This window comes from Oncorhynchus nerka, linkage group LG13 (assembly GCF_034236695.1).
Source record: "Oncorhynchus nerka isolate Pitt River linkage group LG13, Oner_Uvic_2.0, whole genome shotgun sequence".
Lineage (NCBI taxonomy): Eukaryota > Metazoa > Chordata > Actinopteri > Salmoniformes > Salmonidae > Oncorhynchus > Oncorhynchus nerka.
Genome location: NC_088408.1, coordinates 77,540,060 through 77,558,146, shown reverse-complemented (window position 1 = coordinate 77,558,146; position 18,087 = coordinate 77,540,060). Strand labels below are relative to the sequence as shown.

General features: G+C 46.8%; 1 protein-coding gene across 3 annotated transcripts in view; it reads left to right on the top strand.

The window, feature by feature from the left end:
* Nucleotides 1-18,087, top strand: part of gpat2 (glycerol-3-phosphate acyltransferase 2, mitochondrial) — a 62,278-nt gene that overhangs the window by 29,732 nt on the left and 14,459 nt on the right. For 2 of the 3 annotated variants that reach the window (XM_029678407.2, XM_065026726.1), the window contains 5 exons: nt 7,291-7,390; nt 8,343-8,476; nt 8,608-8,707; nt 12,915-13,094; nt 16,086-16,187. In XM_029678407.2, coding sequence (XP_029534267.2) covers nt 7,291-7,390; nt 8,343-8,476; nt 8,608-8,707; nt 12,915-13,094; nt 16,086-16,187 — 616 coding nt within the window. The remainder of the gene's footprint in view (nt 1-7,290; nt 7,391-8,342; nt 8,477-8,607; nt 8,708-12,914; nt 13,095-16,085; nt 16,188-18,087) is intronic. The other variant, XM_065026727.1, reaches the window with a different exon arrangement.

Sequence of the window (18,087 nt, the reverse complement as noted above, 5' to 3'; positions counted from 1 at the left end):
CAGGCTGAGTGTTGCTGAAGGGGTTTTTCTCTCTCTCTCCAGGCTGAGTGTTGCTGAAGGGGTTTTTCTCTCTCTCCAGGCTGAGTGTTGCTGAAGGGGTTTTCTCTCTCTCAAGGCTGAGTGTTGCTGAAGGGGTTTTTCTCTCTCTCTCCAGGCTGAGTGTTGCTGAAGGGGTTTTTCTCTCTCTCCCAGGCTGAGTGTTGCTGAAGGGGTTTTTCTCTCTCTCTCCAGGCTGAGTGTTGCTGAAGGGGTTTTTCTCTCTCTCTCCAGGCTGAGTGTTGCTGAAGGGTTTTTTCTCTCTCCAGGCTGGTAGGCTGATTGTTGCTGAATGGGTTTTTCTCTCTCTCTCCAGGCTGAGTGTTGCTGAAGGGGTTTTTCTCTCTCTCTCTCTCAAGGCTGAGTGTTGCTGAAGGGGTTTTTCTCTCTCTCTCCAGGCTGAGTGTTGCTGAAGGGGTTTTTCTCTCTCTCTCCAGGCTGAGTGTTGCTGAAGGGGTTTTTCTCTCTCTCTCAAGGCTGAGTGTTGCTGAAGGGGTTTTTCTCTCTCTCTCCAGGCTGAGTGTTGCTGAAGGGGTTTCTCTCTCTCTCTCTCCAGGCTGAGTGTTGCTGAAGGGGTTTTTCTCTCTCTCAAGGCTGAGTGTTGCTGAAGGGGTTTTTCTCTCTCTCTCAGGCTGAGTGTTGCTGAAGGGGTTTTTCTCTCTCTCTCCAGGCTGAGTGTTGCTGAAGGGGTTTTTCTCTCTCTCCAGGCTGAGTGTTGCTGAAGGGGTTTTTCTCTCTCTCTCCAGGCTGAGTTTGCTGAAGGGTTTTTTCTCTCCAGGCTGGTAGGCTGAGTGTTGCTGAAGGGGTTTTTCTCTCTCTCCAGGCTGAGTGTTGCTGAAGGGGTTTTTCTCTCTCTCTCTCTCAAGGCTGAGTGTTGCTGAAGGGGTTTTTCTCTCTCTCCAGGCTGAGTGTTGCTGAAGGGGTTTTTCTCTCTCTCCAGGCTCAAGGCTGAGTGTTGCTGAAGGGGTTTTCTCTCTCTCTCCAGGCTGAGTGTTGCTGAAGGGGTTTTTCTCTCTCCAGGCTGAGTGTTGCTGAAGGGGTTTTTCTCTCTCTCAGGCTGAGTGTTGCTGAAGGGGTTTTTCTCTCTCTCCAGGCTGAGTGTTGCTGAAGGGGTTTTCTCTCTCTCTCTCAAGGCTGAGTGTTGCTGAAGGGGTTTTTCTCTCTCCTCTGGTAGGCTGAGTGTTGCTGAGGCTGAGTGTTGCTGAAGGGGTTTTTCTCTCTCTCCAGGCTGAGTGTTGCTGAAGGGGTTTTTCTCTCTCTCCAGGCTGAGTGTTGCTGAAGGGGTTTTCTCTCTCTCTCCAGGCTGAGTGTTGCTGAAGGGTTTTTCTCTCTCTCTCCAGGCTGAGTGTTGCTGAAGGGTTTTTCTCTCTCTCTCCAGGCTGGTGTTGCTGAAGGGGTTTTTCTCTCTCTCTCCAGGCTGAGTGTTGCTGAAGGGTTTTCTCTCTCTCTCTGGTAGGCTGAGTGTTGCTGAAGGGGTTTTTCTCTCTCTCAAGGCTGAGTGTTGCTGAAGGGGTTTTCTCTCCAGGCTGAGTGTTGCAGGCTGAGGCTGTTGCTGAAGGGGTTTTCTCTCTCTCCAGGCTGAGTGTTGCTGAAGGGGTTTTTCTCTCTCTCTCAGGCTGAGTGTTGCTGAAGGGGTTTTCTCTCTCTCAGGCTGAGTGTTGCTGAAGGGGTTTTTCTCTCTCTCCAGGCTGAGTGTTGCTGAAGGGTTTTTCTCTCTCTCCAGGCTGGTGTTGCAGGCTGAGTGTTGCTGAAGGGGTTTTTCTCTCTCTCTCCAGGCTGAGTGTTGCTGAAGGGGTTTTTCTCTCTCTCCAGGCTGAGTGTTGCTGAAGGGGTTTTCTCTCTCTCTCAAGGCTGAGTGTTGCTGAAGGGGTTTTTCTCTCTCTCCAGGCTGAGTGTTGCTGAAGGGGTTTTTCTCTCTCTCCAGGCTGAGTGTTGCTGAAGGGGTTTTTCTCTCTCTCCAGGCTGAGTGTTGCTGAAGGGGTTTTTCTCTCTCTCTCCAGGCTGAGTGTTGCTGAAGGGTTTTTCTCTCTCTCCAGGCTGAGTGTTGCTGAAGGGTTTTCTCTCTCTCTCCAGGCTGAGTGTTGCTGAAGGGGTTTTTCTCTCTCTCCAGGCTGAGTGTTGCTGAAGGGGTTTTCTCTCTCTCTGAGTGTTGCTGAGGCTGAGTGTTGCTGAAGGGGTTTTTCTCTCTCTCCAGGCTGAGTGTTGCTGAAGGGGTTTTTCTCTCTCAGGCTGGTAGTGTTGCTGAAGGGGTTTTCTCTCTCTCCAGGCTGAGTGTTGCTGAAGGGGTTTTTCTCTCTCTCTCCAGGCTGAGTGTTGCTGAAGGGGTTTTCTCTCTCTCCAGGCTGAGTGTTGCTGAAGGGGTTTTTGAAGGGGTCTCTCTCCAGGCTGAGTGTTGCTGAAGGGGTTTTCTCTCTCAAGGCTGAGTGTTGCTGAAGGGGTTTTTCTCTCTCTCCAGGCTGAGTGTTGCTGAAGGGGTTTTTCTCTCTCTCTGGTAGGCTGAGTGTTGCTGAAGGGGTTTTCTCCAGGCTGGTAGGCTGAGTGTTGCTGAAGGGGTTTTTCTCTCTCCAGGCTGAGTGTTGCTGAAGGGGTTTTTCTCTCTCTCAGGCTGAGTGTTGCTGAAGGGGTTTTTCTCTCTCAGGCTGAGTGTTGCTGAAGGGTTTTTCTGAAGAAGGGTTTTTCTCTCTCCAGGCTGAGTGTTGCTGAAGGGGTTTTTCTCTCTCTCCAGGCTGAGTGTTGCTGAAGGGGTTTTTCTCTCTCCAGGCTGAGTGTTGCTGAAGGGGTTTTTCTCTCTCTCCAGGCTGAGTGTTGCTGAAGGGGTTTTTCTCTCTCTCCAGGCTGAGTGTTGCTGAAGGGTTTTTCTCTCTCCAGGCTGGTAGGCTGGCTGAGTGTTGCTGAAGGGTTTTTCTCTCTCTCCAGGCTGGGCTGAGTGTTGCTGAAGGGGTTTTCTCTCTCTCTCAGGCTGAGTGTTGCTGAAGGGGTTTTTCTCTCTCTCAGGCTGAGTGTTGCTGAAGGGGTTTTTTCTCTCTCTCCAGGCTGAGTGTTGCTGAAGGGGTTTTTCTCTCTCAGGCTGGTAGGCTGAGTGTTGCTGAAGGGGTTTTTCTCTCTCTCAGGCTGAGTGTTGCTGAAGGGGTTTTTCTCTCTCTCCAGGCTGAGTGTTGCTGAAGGGGTTTTTCTCTCTCTCTCCAGGCTGGTAGGCTGAGTGTTGCTGAAGGGGTTTTTCTCTCTCCAGGCTGGTAGGCTCTCCAGAGTGTTGCTGAAGGGGTTTTCTCTCTCTCCAGGCTGAGTGTTGCTGAAGGGGTTTTTCTCTCTCTCTCTCTCAGGCTGAGTGTTGCTGAAGGGGTTTTCTCTCTCTCTCCAGGCTGAGTGTTGCTGAAGGGTTTTTCTCTCTCTCCAGGCTGAGTGTTGCTGAAGGGGTTTTTCTCTCTCTCCAGGCTGAGTGTTGCTGAAGGGGTTTTTTTTCTCTCTCCAGGCTGAGTGTTGCTGAAGGGGTTTTCTCTCTCTCTCCAGGCTGAGTGTTGCTGAAGGGGTTTTTCTCTCTCCAGGCTGAGTGTTGCTGAAGGGGTTTTTCTCTCTCTCTCCAGGCTGAGTGTTGCTGAAGGGGTTTCTCTCTCTCCAGGCTGAGTGTTGCTGAAGGGTTTTTCTCTCTCCAGGCTGGTAGGCTGAGTGTTGCTGAAGGGGTTTTTCTTTTTCTCTCTCAGGCTGAGTGAAGGGGTTCTTTGCTGAAGGGGTTTTTCTCTCTCTCTCCAGGCTGAGTGTTGCTGAAGGGGTTTTTCTCTCTCTCTCTCCAGGCTGAGTGTTGCTGAAGGGGTTTTCTCTCTCTCTCCAGGCTGAGTGTTGCTGAAGGGGTTTTTCTCTCTCTCTCAGGCTGAGTGTTGCTGAAGGGGTTTTTCTCTCTCTCAGGCTGAGTGTTGCTGAAGGGGTTTTTCTCTCTCTCTCCAGGCTGAGTGTTGCTGAAGGGGTTTTTCTCTCTCTCCAGGCTGAGTGTTGCTGAAGGGGTTTTCTCTCTCTCTCCAGGCTGAGTGTTGCTGAAGGGGTTTTCTCTCTCTCCAGGCTGAGTGTTGCTGAAGGGGTTTTTCTCTCTCTCCAGGCTGAGTGTTGCTGAAGGGTTTTTCTCTCTCTCCAGGCTGAGTGTTGCTGAAGGGGTTTTTCTCTCCTCTCCAGGCTGAGTGTTGCTGAAGGGTTTTTTCTCTCCAGGCTGGTTGAGTGTTGCTGAAGGGGTTTTCTCTCTCTCCAGGCTGAGTGTTGCTGAAGGGGTTTTTCTCTCTCCAGGCTGAGTGTTGAAGGGGTTTTTCTCTCTCTCAGGCTGAGTGTTGCTGAAGGGGTTTTTCTCTCTCTCCAGGCTGAGTGTTGCTGAAGGGGTTTTTCTCTCTCTCAGGCTGAGTGTTGCTGAAGGGGTTTTTCTCTCTCTCCAGGCTGAGTGTTGCTGAAGGGGTTTCTCTCTCTCTCCAGGCTGAGTGTTGCTGAAGGGTTTTTCTCTCTCTCTCCAGGCTGAGTGTTGCTGAAGGGGTTTTTCTCTCTCTCCAGGCTGAGTGTTGCTGAAGGGAGTGCTGAAGGGGTTTTTCTCTCTCCAGGCTGAGTGTTGCTGAAGGGGTTTTTCTCTCCAAGGCTGAGTGTTTGAAGGGGTTTCTCTCTCCAGGCTGAGGCTGAGTGTTGCTGAAGGGGTTTCTCTCTCTCTCCAGGCTGAGTGTGTTGCTGAAGGGGTTTCTCTCTCTCTCAGGCTGAGTGTTGCTGAAGGGGTTTTTCTCTCTCTCTGAGTGTTGCTGAAGGGGTTTTTCTGAGAGTGTTGCTGAAGGGGTTTTTCTCTCTCTCCAGACTGAGTGTTGCTGAAGGGGTTTTTCTCTCTCTCTCCAGGCTGAGTGTTGCTGAAGGGGTTTTCTCTCTCTCCAGGCTGAGTGTTGCTGAGGGGTTTTGGTGTTTGAAGGGGTTTTCTCTCTCTCTCTCCAGGCTGAGTGTTGCTGAAGGGGTTTTTCTCTCTCTCTCCAGGCTGAGTGTTGCTGAAGGGGTTTTTCTCTCTCTCTCCAGGCTGAGTGTTGCTGAGTGTTTTTGAGGGTGTTTCTCTGGTAGGCTGAGTGTTGCTGAAGGGTTTTTCTCTCTCAGGCTGGTAGGCTGAGTGTTGCTGAAGGGGTTTTTCTCTCTCTCTCCAGGCTGAGTGTTGCTGAAGGGGTTTTTCTCTCTCTCCAGGCTGAGTGTTGCTGAAGGGGTTTTCTCTCTCTCTCCAGGCTGGTAGGCTGAGGCTGAGTGTGCTGAAGGGGTTTTTTTTCTCTCTCTCTCCAGGCTGGTGTTGCTGAAGGGGTTTTTCTCTCTCTCCCAGGCTGGTAGTGTTGCTGAAGGGGTTTTCTCTCTCTCCAGGCTGGTAGGGGTTTCTGAGTGTTGCTGAAGGGGTTTTCTCTCTCCAGGCTGGCTGAGGGGTTTTTCTCTCTCTCTCCAGGCTGAGTGTTGCTGAAGGGGTTTTTCTCTCTCTCTCCAGGCTGAGTAGGCTGAGTGTTGCTGAAGGGGTTTTTCTCTCTCTCCAGGCTGGTTGCTGAGGCTGAGTGTTGCTGAAGGGGTTTTTCTCTCTCTCTCCAGGCTGAGGTTGCTGAAGGGGTTTTTCTCTCTCTGAAGGGGTTTTTCTCTCTCTCAGGCTGAGTGTTGCTGAAGGGGTTTTTCTCTCTCTCCAGGCTGAGTGTTGCTGAAGGGGTTTTTCTCTCTCTCCAGTTGCTGAAGGGGTTTTTCTCTCTCTCCAGGCTGGTTTTCTCTCTCTGAGGCTGAAGTGTTGCTGAAGGGGTTTTTCTCTCTCTCTCCAGGCTGGTAGGCTGAGTGTTGCTGAAGGGGTTTCTCTCTCTCTCTCCAGGCTGGTAGGCTGAGTGTTGCTGAAGGGGTTTCTCTCTCTCTCTCCAGGCTGGTAGGCTGAGTGTTGCTGAAGGGGTTTTTCTCTCTCTCTCCAGGCTGGTAGGCTGAGTGTTGCTGAAGGTGTTTCTCTCTCCAGGCTGAGTGTTGCTGAAGGGGTTTTCTCTCTCCAGTCCAGGCTGAGTGTTGCTGAAGGGGTTTTCTCTCTCTCTGAGTGTTTGCTGAAGGGGTTTCTCTCTCTCTCCAGGCCAGGCTGAAGTTTTCTCTCTCTCAGGCTGAGTGTTGCTGAAGGGGTTTCTCTCTCTCTCTCCAGGCTGGTAGGCTGAGTGTTGCTGAAGGGGTTTTCTCTCTCCAGGCTGGTAGGATGAGTGTTGCTGAAGGGGTTTCTCTCTCTCTCTCCAGGCTGGTAGGCTGAGTGTTGCTGAAGGGGTTTTTCTCTCTCTCTCCAGGCTGGTAGGCTGAGTGTTGCTGAAGGGGTTTCTCTCTCTCTCTCTTCAGGCTGGTAGGCTGAGTGTTGCTGAAGGGGTTTTCTCTGGCTGGTAGGCTGAGTGTTGCTGAAGGGGTTTTCTCTCTCTCCAGGCTGTTTGCTCTCTCTCTCCAGGCTGGTAGGCTGAGTGTTGCTGAAGGGGTTTCTCTCTCTCTCTCCAGGCTGGTAGGCTGAGTGTTGCTGAAGGTGTTTGTCTCTCTCCAGGCTGGTAGGCTGAGTGTTGCTGAAGGGGTTTCTCTCTCTCTCTCTGAGGCTGGTTTTTCTCTCTCTCTCCAGGCTGGCTGAGTGTTGCTGAAGGGGTTTTTCTCTCTCTCTCCAGGCTGGTAGGCTGAGTGTTGCTGAAGGGGTTTCTCTCTCTCCAGGCTGGTAGGCTGAGTGTTGCTGAAGGTGTTTGTCTCTCTCCAGGCTGGTAGGCTGAGTGTTGCTGAAGGTTTTTCTCTCTCTCTCTCCAGGCTGGTAGGCTGAGTGTTGCTGAAGGGGTTTCTCTCTCTCCAGGCTGGTAGGCTGAGTGTTGCTGAAGGGGTTTCTCTCTCTCTCCAGGCTGGTAGGCTGAGTGTTGCTGAAGGGGTTTCTCTCTCTCTCCAGGCTGGTAGGCTGAGTGTTGCTGAAGGGGTTTCTCTCTCTCTCCAGGCTGGTAGGCTGAGTGTTGCTGAAGGGGTTTTTCTCTCTCTCCAGGCTGGTAGGCTGAGTGTTGCTGAAGGGGTTTTTCTCTCTCTCCAGGCTGGTAGGCTGAGTGTTGCTGAAGGGGTTTCTCTCTCTCTCCAGGCTGAGTGTTGCTGAAGGGGTTTCTCTCTCTCTCTCCAGGCTGGTAGGCTGAGTGTTGCTGAAGGGTTTTTTCTCTCTCCCTAGGCTGGGTGTTGCTGAAGGCGTTTGTCTCTCTCTCTCTCTCCAGGCTGGTAGGCTGAGTGTTGCTGAAGGGGTTTTTCTCTCACTCTCTCCAGGTTGGTCGGCTGGGTGTTGCTGAAGGCGTTTGGGTCAGTGTTCTGCAGTGTTCAGGTCAACCTGAACCACATGGCTCCCCTGCACAGAGCCTCAAAGCAGGTACTCACTCACACACGCACACACTGTCATACAGACATTTTCATATGTACCCCATGGGTATGAGGGTCTTTCTTTGCCTGGTTACCCAAACTCCTTGCTCCGGCCAAATGCCCATGGACGTTAGAGGCTGGATCTGAGTACCTCCCCGACTATTTCTAGAACTCAAAGACATTTGAACCTTTCTTAGTGGTCCTAGAAACTGATGCGTTGAGCCAGAACGCACATGGGTAAAGCTGCGTTTTGAAAATTCGTAATTGCCGTTGATACTCTGATTAGAGATGATCCAATCACTGATGACTTTATTTTGTACAACACCCCTCATTTTGACGTCACCACAAACGACTTCAACGATGGCAGTAAGACTGAAGTATGTAGTTGAACATAGAGCAGCGGAATAATTCAGTTTGAGTCGTCAGACAAGGTCGTTCTAGGACTCTATATTAAATCAATAGTGATGGGGCTCCCGAGTGGCGCAGTGGTCTAAGGCACATCTGTCACTACAGACCCTGGTTCGAATCCAGGCTGTATCACAACCGGCCGTGATTGGGAGTCCCATAGGGTGGCGCACAATTGGCCCAGCGTCGTCGGGTTTGGACTTGTGTAGGCCGTAATTGTAAATAAGTATTTGTTCTTAACTGACATGGCTAGTTAAATAAAGGTTCAAATAAACATAAAACATTTATTAAATGACGCTATAACCATAGTAAAATAAATGTTTTGAAGCTAATTTACTGCAATTCTACATATTTTAACAAGACTCATGACATATTTTAGGTGTACCTATAGGCTATTTAAGCATATTTTACCCCTCAAATAAAGGTTGCATCCCCCTAGGAAATTTTGGCAAACGCACACACAGACATTTTGATCGGAGGGTAAGAAGATATGTAGGTGTGTGTGTGTAGAAGGTCGATTGGAGGAATGAATGTGTGTAATGCGTTTTGTTTTTCAGGGTGCGTCACTGGTGTATGTGTGTGTGCCTCAGAGTATCGTGGACTATGCTCTCATCCCACTGGTTCTCTTCTGTCACAACCTGAGAGTGCCATACACACTCTGTCACCTACAGATACACAACAACTGGTTTAGGTACGCGTGTGCGCAGACACACACACACACACACACACAGACAGTCAGTGATTGACAAAAAGACAACTTGGTATGGCAGTTTGGCTACTCTACTCTTCCTGTCACCTGACTGGTATAACCTGTTCCTATAGGTCAGTCCTGCAGAGACTTGGCGTTGTCCTCCTCCCACCAGATCCAATCACAGAACAGGAAGCAGAGACCGACAACCTATACTCATCAGTCATGACCTCCGTAAGTCTGTCTCTATCAACAAGTGGATTCGAGAGACCTTCGTACTTCAGGGGAAGGGGAGAAATGGAATTCGGGTAAAACACACACACGTGCGCCATCTTTATTGCACTCCTTGGCATGCTGATGGCAGAACTTCAACCCGAACCCAGCCTGGCTCCATCTCCAGCTCCGTCCCCCACTATCAGACCCATCTCCATCCCCCACTGTCAGCCCCATCTCCATCCACCACTCCGGCTCCATCCCCCACTGTCAGCCCCATTTCCATCCCACACTCCAGCTCCATCCCCCACTGTCAGACCCATCTCCATCCACCACTCCAGCTCCATCCCCCACCGTCAGCCCCATCTCCATCCACCACTCCGGCACCATCCCCCACTGTCAGCCCCATCTCCATCCACCACTCCGGCTCCATCCCCCCCCGTCAGCCCCATTTCCATCCACCACTCCGGCACCATCCCCCACTGTCAGCACCATCTCCGGCTCCATCCCACACTCTGGCTCCATCCCCCACTATCAGCCCCATCTCCATCCCACACTCTGGCTCCATCCCCTACTGTCCAGCTCTGGTTCTACTCCCATTAACAGCAAGTCTAAATCTCACTAGAGAATCTGTGGCATCTGTGTTGGCTGGAGAGGAGAGAGGAGGAGGAAGTAAGGGAAAAAGGAAGGGAGGGAGGCAGTTGTGTGTGTATTTCTATTGGCTGTGCATCATTGTTAATAGACCTGCTAGTTTATTGAGTTAATTTCACAGGGCTGCTCTTCTGCTGGTCAATAGTAATTTAATTCACTCTGTATGAGAAGCAAAAACACAATTTGAGGCTCTGGCGGCATCTAGCTACTGCAGCTCATCCTATAGTATCACTGGTCCGTCCTGCTGTGTGTGTGTGTGTGTGTGCGCGTGCGTGCACACACACACACGTATTTATATGTATATATACTAGAGGTCGACCAATTATGATTTTTCAACGCCGGACTATTTCTCTCCATACCATTTGTATTTCATATACCTTGACTATTGGATGTTCTTATAGGCACTATAGTATTGCCAGTGTAACAGTATAGCTTCCGTCCCTCTCCTCGCCCCTACCTGGGCTCGAACCAGGAACACAACAGCCACACTTCAAGCAGCATTACCCATCGCTCCACAAAAGCCGCGGCCCTTGCAGATCAAGGGGAATAACTACTCCAAGTCTCAGAGCGAGTGATGTTGAAACGCTATTAGCGCACACCCTGCTAACTAGCTAGCCATTTCACATCGGTTACACCAGCCATTAGGCTCAGCCCAGTCAAAACTGTTCGCTGCTCTGGCCCCCCAATGGTGGAACAAACTCCCTCACGACGCCAGGACAGCGGAGTCAATCACCACCTTCCGGAGACACCTGAAACCCCACCTCTTTAAGGAATACCTAGGATAGGATAAAGTAATCCTTCTCACCCCCCCCCCCCTTAAAAGATTTAGATGCACTATTGTAAAGTGGCTGTTCCACTGGATGTCATAAGGTGAATGCACCAATTTGTAAGTCGCTCTGGATAAGAGCGTCTGCTAAATGACTTAAATGTAAATGTAAATTAGGCTGATAGGCTTGAAGTCATAAACAGCGCTGTGCTTGCGAAGAGCTGCTGGCAAAACGCAAGAAAGTGCTGTTTGAATGAATGCTTACGAGCCTGCTGCTGCCTACTATCGCTCAGTCAGACTGCTCTATCAAATCATAGACTTAATTATAACAACACACAGAAATGGCCTTTGGTCATTAATATGGTCGAACCCGGAAACTATCATCTCGAGAACGAAATGTTTATTATTTCAGTGAAATACGGAACCGTTCTGTATTTTATCTAACAGGTGGCATACCTAAGTCTAAATATTCTTGTTACATTGCACAACCTTCAATGTTATGTCATAATTACGTATAAATCTGTCAAATTAGTTCACAATGAGCCGGGCTGCCCAAACTGTTGAATATACCCTGACTCTGCATGCAAATACTTATTTTCCACCATAATTTGCAAATAAATTCATAAAAATCCTACAATGAGATTTTCTGGATTTTCTTTTCTCATTTTGTCTGTCATAGTTGAAGTGTACCTATGATGAAAATTACAGGCCTCGTCTTTTTAAGTGGGAGAACTTGCACAATTGGTGGCTGACTAAATACTTTTTTGACCCACTGTATATATTTATTTTTTATAAAAAAATTAAAAATCGCCGCCCAAAAATACCGATTTTCGATTGTTATGAAAACTTGAAATCGGCCCTAATTAATCGGCCATTCCGAAAAATCGGTCGACCTCTAATATATACACACACAGTTGAAGTCGGAAGTTTACATACACTTAGATTGGAGTCATTAAAACTTGCTTTTCAACCACTCCACAAATTTCTTGTTAACAAACTATAGTTTTGGCAAGTCGGCTAGGACATCTACTTTGTGCATGATGCAAGTAATTTTTCTTTACAGACAAGTTATTTCACTTATAATTCAATGTATCATAATTCCAGTGGGTCAGAAGTTCACATACACCAAGTTGACTGTGCCTTTAAACAGCTTAGAAAATACCAGAAAATGATAGGCTAATTAACATCATTTGAATAAATTGGAGGTGTACCTGTGGATGTATTTCAAGGCCTACCTTCAAACTCAGTGCCTCTTCGCTTGACATCATGGGAAAATCAAAAGAAATCAGCCAAGACCTCAGAAAAAAATTGTAGACCTCCACAAGTCTGGTCCTTGGGAGCAATTTCCAAATGCCTGAAGGTACCACGTTCATCTGTACAAACAATAGTACGCAAGTATAAACACCATGGGACCACGCAGCCGTCAAACCGCTGAGGAAGGAGACGCGTTCTGTCTCCTAGGGATGAACGTGCTTTGGTGCGAAAAGTGCAAATCAATCCCAGAACAACAGAAAGGACCGTGTAAAGATGCTGGAGGAAACAGGTACAAAAGTATCTATATCCACAGTAAAACGAGTCCCATATCGACATAACCTGAAAAGCTGCTCAGCAAGGAACAAGCCACTGCTCCAAAACCGCCATAAAAAAGCCAGACTACGGTTTGCAACTGCACATGGGGAGAAAGATCGTACTTTTTGGAGAAATGTCCTCTGGTCTGATGAAACAAAAAAAGAACTGTTTGGCCATAATGACCATCGCTATGTTTGGAGGAAAAAGGGGGATGCTTGCAAGCCGAACAACACCATCCCAACCGTGAAGCACGGGGTGGCAGCATCATGTTGTGTTGCTTTGCTGCAGGTGGGAATGGTGCACTTCACAACATAGATGGCATCATGAGGCATGGAAATTATGTGGATATATTGAAGCAACATCTCAAGACACCAGTCAGGCAGGAAGTTAAAGTTTGGTCGCAAATGGTTCTTCCAAATGGACATTGACCCCAAGCATACTTCCAAAGTTGTGGGAAAATGGCTTAAGGACAACAAAGTCAAGGTATTGGAGTGGCCATCACAAAGCCCTGACCTCAATCCTAGAGAAAATTTGTGGGCTGAACTGAAAAAGCGCGTTCGAGCAAGGAGGCCTAAAAACCTGACTCGGTAACACCAGCTCTGTCAGGAGGAATGGGCCAAAATTCACCCAGCTTATTGTGGGAAGCTTGTGGAAGGCTACCTGAAACATTTGACCCAAGTTAAACAATTTAAAGGCAATACACTCAATCAGTATTTGGTACATGTGAACTTCTGACCCACTGGGAATGTGATGAAAGAAATAATAGCTGAAACAAATCATTCTCTCTCCTATTATTCTGACATTTCACATTCTTAAAATCAAGTTGTGATCCTAACTGACCTAAGACAGGGAATTTTTGCTAGGATTAAATGTCATGAATTGTGAAACTGAGTGTGTATGTAAACTAACGACTTCAACTGTGTATGTATGTACATATATCTCACACATTCATAATCCACTTGTCTGTCCTGCTATATACCTCTCTTTCTCTGTTCATCATCCCCTTTTTCCTTATCATCCTTGCCTTTTCAACCTCTCAGTAGGGACAGATGCTTTGGACTGGAGGCATCGACTACTCCTAGCTCTCCTATTTCTCTATCCTCTCTTCTCCTTCTCTGGTCCCCCACCCCTCTTATTGGAGGTTGTCATTACGTTATGGTGGGTAATTTATCAGATTATTGCATTCCAAAACATTTTTTTCTCCAACTGCTCCCCACCCCCCCTCTCTCTTTATGTGTGTAGTTGGTTGGTGAGTTGCTGTGTGAAGGCCAGGTACTGAGTGTGTGTGTGTCAGGAGAGAGTTGGCGAGGAGGGCAATGGTTGGCCCGCATCAGACTGGCTGTGAGAGAGGGAGTGGTGCCTGACGTCCACCTGGTTCCAGTGGGCATCTCCTATGACTGTGTTCCCAACACCAGCACACTGGTACAGTATACACAACAATAGGAACACCTACCTAATACCTAACTTCAATTTGTTGGGGCATGGACTCTACAGGGTGTCGAACGCATTCCACAGGGATGCTGCCCCATGTTGACCCACAGGAAACTGTTGAGCATGATCAACCCAGCAGCGGTGCAGTTCTTGACACGCTCAAACCAGTGTGCCTGGCACCTACTAACATACCCTGTTCAAAGGCCCTTCAATCTTTCGTCTTGCCTATTCACCCTCTGAATGGCACACATACACAGTCCATGTCTCAATTGTCTCTAGGCTTAAAAATCCTTCTTTAACCGGTCTCCTCCCCTTCATCTACAGTGATTGAAGTGGATTTAACAGGTGACCTGGATTCACCTGGTCAGTCTGTAATGGAAAGAGCAGGTGTTGCTAATGTTTTGTACACTCAGTGTATAGCCTACAGGTAACTGCCAAAATAAAGGAAGCACCAACATAAAGTGTGTTAATAAGGCATTGGGCACGACAAGCCAGAACAACTTCAATGCACCTTGGTACAGTGCCTTTCGGAAAGTATTCTGACCCCTTGACCTTTTCCACATTTTGTTATGTTACATTAAAACAATTATTATCATCAATCGACACAAAATACCCCATAATGACAAAGCAAAAACAGATTTTTAGAAATTGTTGCTAATTTATGAAAAATAAAAAACTGATATCATATTTACATAACTACTCGAACCCTTTACTCAGTACTTTGTTGAAGCACCTTTGACAGCGATTACAGCCTAGAGTCTTCTTGGGTGTGACTCTACAAGCCTGGCACATCATTATTTGGGGAGTTTCTCCCATTCTTCTCTGCAGACCCTCAAGCTCGGTCAGGTTGGATGGGAAGCGTTGCTGCACAGCTATTTTCAGGTCTCCAGAAATGTTTGATCGGGTTCAAGTCCGGGCTTTGGCTTGGTCACTCAAGGACATTGAGACTTGTCCCAAAGCCACTCCTGCGTTGGCTGTGTGCTTAGGGTCGTTGTCCTGTTGAAAGGTGAACCTGTGCCCCAGTCTGAGGTCCTAACCTGCTCCAGAGTGCTTTTCATCAAGAATCTCTCTGTACTTTGCTCCGTTCATCTTTGCCTCGATCCTGACTAGTCTACCGGTCCCTGACACTGAAAAACATCCCCACAGCATGATGCTGCCACCCATGCTTCACCGTAACAATGGTACCAGGTTTCCTCCAGACGGGACTCTTGGCATTCAGGCCAAAGAGTTCAATCATGGTTTCATCAATCATGGTCTGAGAGTCTTTAGGTGCCTTTTGGCAAACTCCAAGCTGGCTGTCATGTGCCTTTTACTAAGGAGTGTCTTCTGTCTGGCCACTCTACCATAAAGACCTGATTGGTGGAGTGCTGCAGAGATGGTTGTCCTTCTGGAAGGTTCTCACATCTCCACAGAGGAACACTAGAGCTATGTCAGAGTGACCATCAGGTTCTTTGTCACCTCCCTGACCAAGGCCCTTCTCCCCCGATTGCTCAGTTTGGCCGGGCGGCCAGATCTAGGAAGAGTTTTGGTGGTTCCAAACTTCTTCCATTTAAGAATGATGGATGCCACTGTGTTCTTGGGGACCTTCAATGCTGCAGACATTTTTTGGTAACCTTCCCCAGATCTGTGCCGACACAATCCTGTCCCGGAGCTCTACGGACAATTCCTTCGACCTCGTGGCTTGGTTTTTGCTCTGACATGCACTGGCAACTGTGGGACCTTATATAGACCGGTGTGTGCCTTTTTTTTATTTTTTATTTTTTTATAAACATGTCCAATCAATGTAATTTACCACAGGTGGACTCCAATCAAGTTGTAGAAACATCTCATGGATGATCAATAGAAATAGGATGCACCTGAGCTCAATTTCAAGTCTCATAGCAAAGGGTCTGAATATTTATGTAAATTAGCTATTTCAGTTTATTTTTTATATACCTTGGACACAAATTCTTAACCTGTTTTCGCTTTGTCATTATGGGTTACTCTGTGTAGATTGCTGAGGATTTTTATTTAATCCATTTTAGAATAAGGCTGTAATGTAACAAAATATGTAAAAAGTCAAGGGGTCTAAATACTTCCCGAAGGCACTGTATACATTCTACAAGTGTCTGGAACACTGTGGGAGAGGTGTTTTGTTGATGGTGGTGGAAAATGCTGTCTCACGCGCCGCTCCAGAATCTCCCGTAAGTGGTCAGTTGGGTTGAGATCTGGTGACTGAGACAGACATGGCATGTGTTTTACATCATTTTCATGCTCCTCAGTGACCATTCGTGCCCTGTGGATTGGTGCATTGTCATCCTATGGGGTTATAGCCATGGTAGCCGAAATAATGTCCTGCCCAGCATTTCTCTACATGACCCTAAGGTGATGGGATGCTGAATTAACTCAATAACCACACCTCTATCCTTCATTTATTTGAGTGTTCCCATTATTTTTGACAGTTACCTGTAAAACACACACACATTAATATGACATTTCCTGGTAAAGCCCCTCGGAGCCCCCCCACAGTGTTGCTTCTGTACTTGTTGGTTAGATGGTGTTCCGTTGTGGGTGGGCTAATGTTCCCTCAACATCTTATTGTTCATTATTAATCTGACACACACACACGTCATCCTGTTGTTAATTAAAAGAGCCTTCCCATTTTTGTTATTGCTCCCCTAATCTTCCTCTTAATGGGAGAGCCCCATAATGGTATCATCATAACTCATCTGTGTGTGCTTATGTGCATGTATTCTATACTTCTATTGTGTCTGTACTTCTATTCTCCTAACTAATCGTTCCCTCAAGTATCAAAAGAATTTCCCACATCCCCATGAGGATAAAGGCTATTTTAAGCTTAGGGGTTAGGGTTACTATTAGGGCTAGGGTTACGGGTTATGGTTATGGTAGGGATTAGGATTAGGGAAAATAGGAATTTGAATGGAAATTAATTCTAGGTCCCCACGAGGATAACAATGTGTTTATGTATTCCATATCCCCCAGGTTGGTCTGCTGTCTACTCTGAGGTGTGTGTTCTCCTTGCTGTGCGGCAACCGACAGAGAAGTAGTGTGAGGATCCACTTCGCCCAGCCCTTCTCTCTGAAGGTATGTTTGGACCAGGAACTGATGGGTATGCTATTGTTGTTCCTTCATGGAGGACTGAGCTGCTTAGCTTAAAACTAACTCTCCAACAGACAGGGATTGTGAAACACTTTTGTATTAGTATTTTTGACGTCTAGTTGTGACTAGGGCTGAGGCGGTCATGAAATTTAGTCAGCCTGTGAATGTCAAGCAAATAACTGCCAGTCTCACGGTAATTGACCGTTAATTAACATAAAACACATTTAGCATCTTCCACACACAGCCTACAAGCCACTGATGCAGAACTTTGGAACATCTACATTTTTAAAAGTCTAATAAATCCATGTACACCAGCCTACACCATCACAATAAATCCGTTATTTATTTTAGACATGTCTATAGAAACATGAAATGAAGGAAATGTAGTATATTTCAGAAGAACAGAATAGCATACTCTGAGTTGTCCTTATGTTAGGCCCTGATCAGGCTATGCCATATGGCTGTGGGCTACACTATTTAATTTAGCAGACAAGATTTGTCGTGTCTCTGACTGATTAAATTATAAGATATGCTATTTTATCAAATCGATTACCTAACATTTAATTGATTACGTGATTGAATTAAACCATGCAACAATTAAACCACTAATAACCTGGGGCACCACGGAGGCATTCATTTATATAGAGCAGTTATCTCCCAAATCCACTCTTAAAGATCTGAAGATCTTTTATATCAATAGCAGTCTATTAATCGTCAGCTCGATCGGTCTCATTCTGATTGTCGTAAGTACTTGGCTATAGAGGTAGGATGAGAGGGAGGGACTGAGACAGGTAATGGTGGACTGAACGTAGTTATGTAGAGCACCTCAAGATATTAATATTCAATATCGGCAAGTTAGACTAAATATTAGCACAACACAATCTGGTGGGTGATAACCTTCAATCTGGATAATAACACAAAACAAGACTATCTTGTGATCATTGGAGAAGGAAACAAATAAGCTAAAAGTGACAATCCATAAGATTGAAACCGAAGTGAACATCGTTCTGAGAGAAGCATTACTTGACATAGACTAGATCCATGAGAGAGAATTTGGTACTTACAGGTATCCAAGAAGGAGAAGTTCCTGAATCTGTAGTTAGAGTTCCTCCTTACAGCGCTTCAGATTCCATGCGGAGCTATCGACAAAATCCAACTCAAATGTGTACACCACTTCGGACATAGAGAGCAGAGGTATGAACGCCCAATCGTTGCCAAATTTGCTACATTTAAAGATAAAATAATGGTTAAAAGCCTGGGTAAAAGACTTGCTGGGACCAAAATTGGCATGAATGACCAGTTCCCGAAGGAAATTACAGAATGGCATAAAGTTCTGTATCCAATTTCCAAGAAAAATAGATTAAAAGGGAAACGAGTCGCTCTCGTCGTCAATAAACTATATATTGATAACCAGCTGTTCAGAGACACAAAAACTACTCCATGGCTATTTAAAAAATTACGAAGTTCTTATAGATGAGGAAAATAATGAAACACAATTCTACCCTGGTTATGGATTGTAATAATACAATAAAAAAACATAGCTTTTCTATATATCTTCAAATACACTGCTCAAAAAAATAAAGGGAACACTTAAACAACACAATGTAACTCCAAGTCAATCACACTTCTGTGAAATCAAACTGTCCACTTAGGAAGCAACACTGATTGACAATACATTTCACATGCTGTTGTGCAAATGGAATAGACAACAGGTGTAAATTATAGGCAATTAGCAAGACACCCCCAATAAAGGAGTGGTTCTGCAGGTGGTGACCACAGACCACTTCTCAGTTGCTATGCTTCCTGGCTGATGTTTTGGTCACTTTTGAATGCTGGCGGTGCTTTCACTCTAGTGGTAGCATGAGACGGAGTCTACAACCCACAC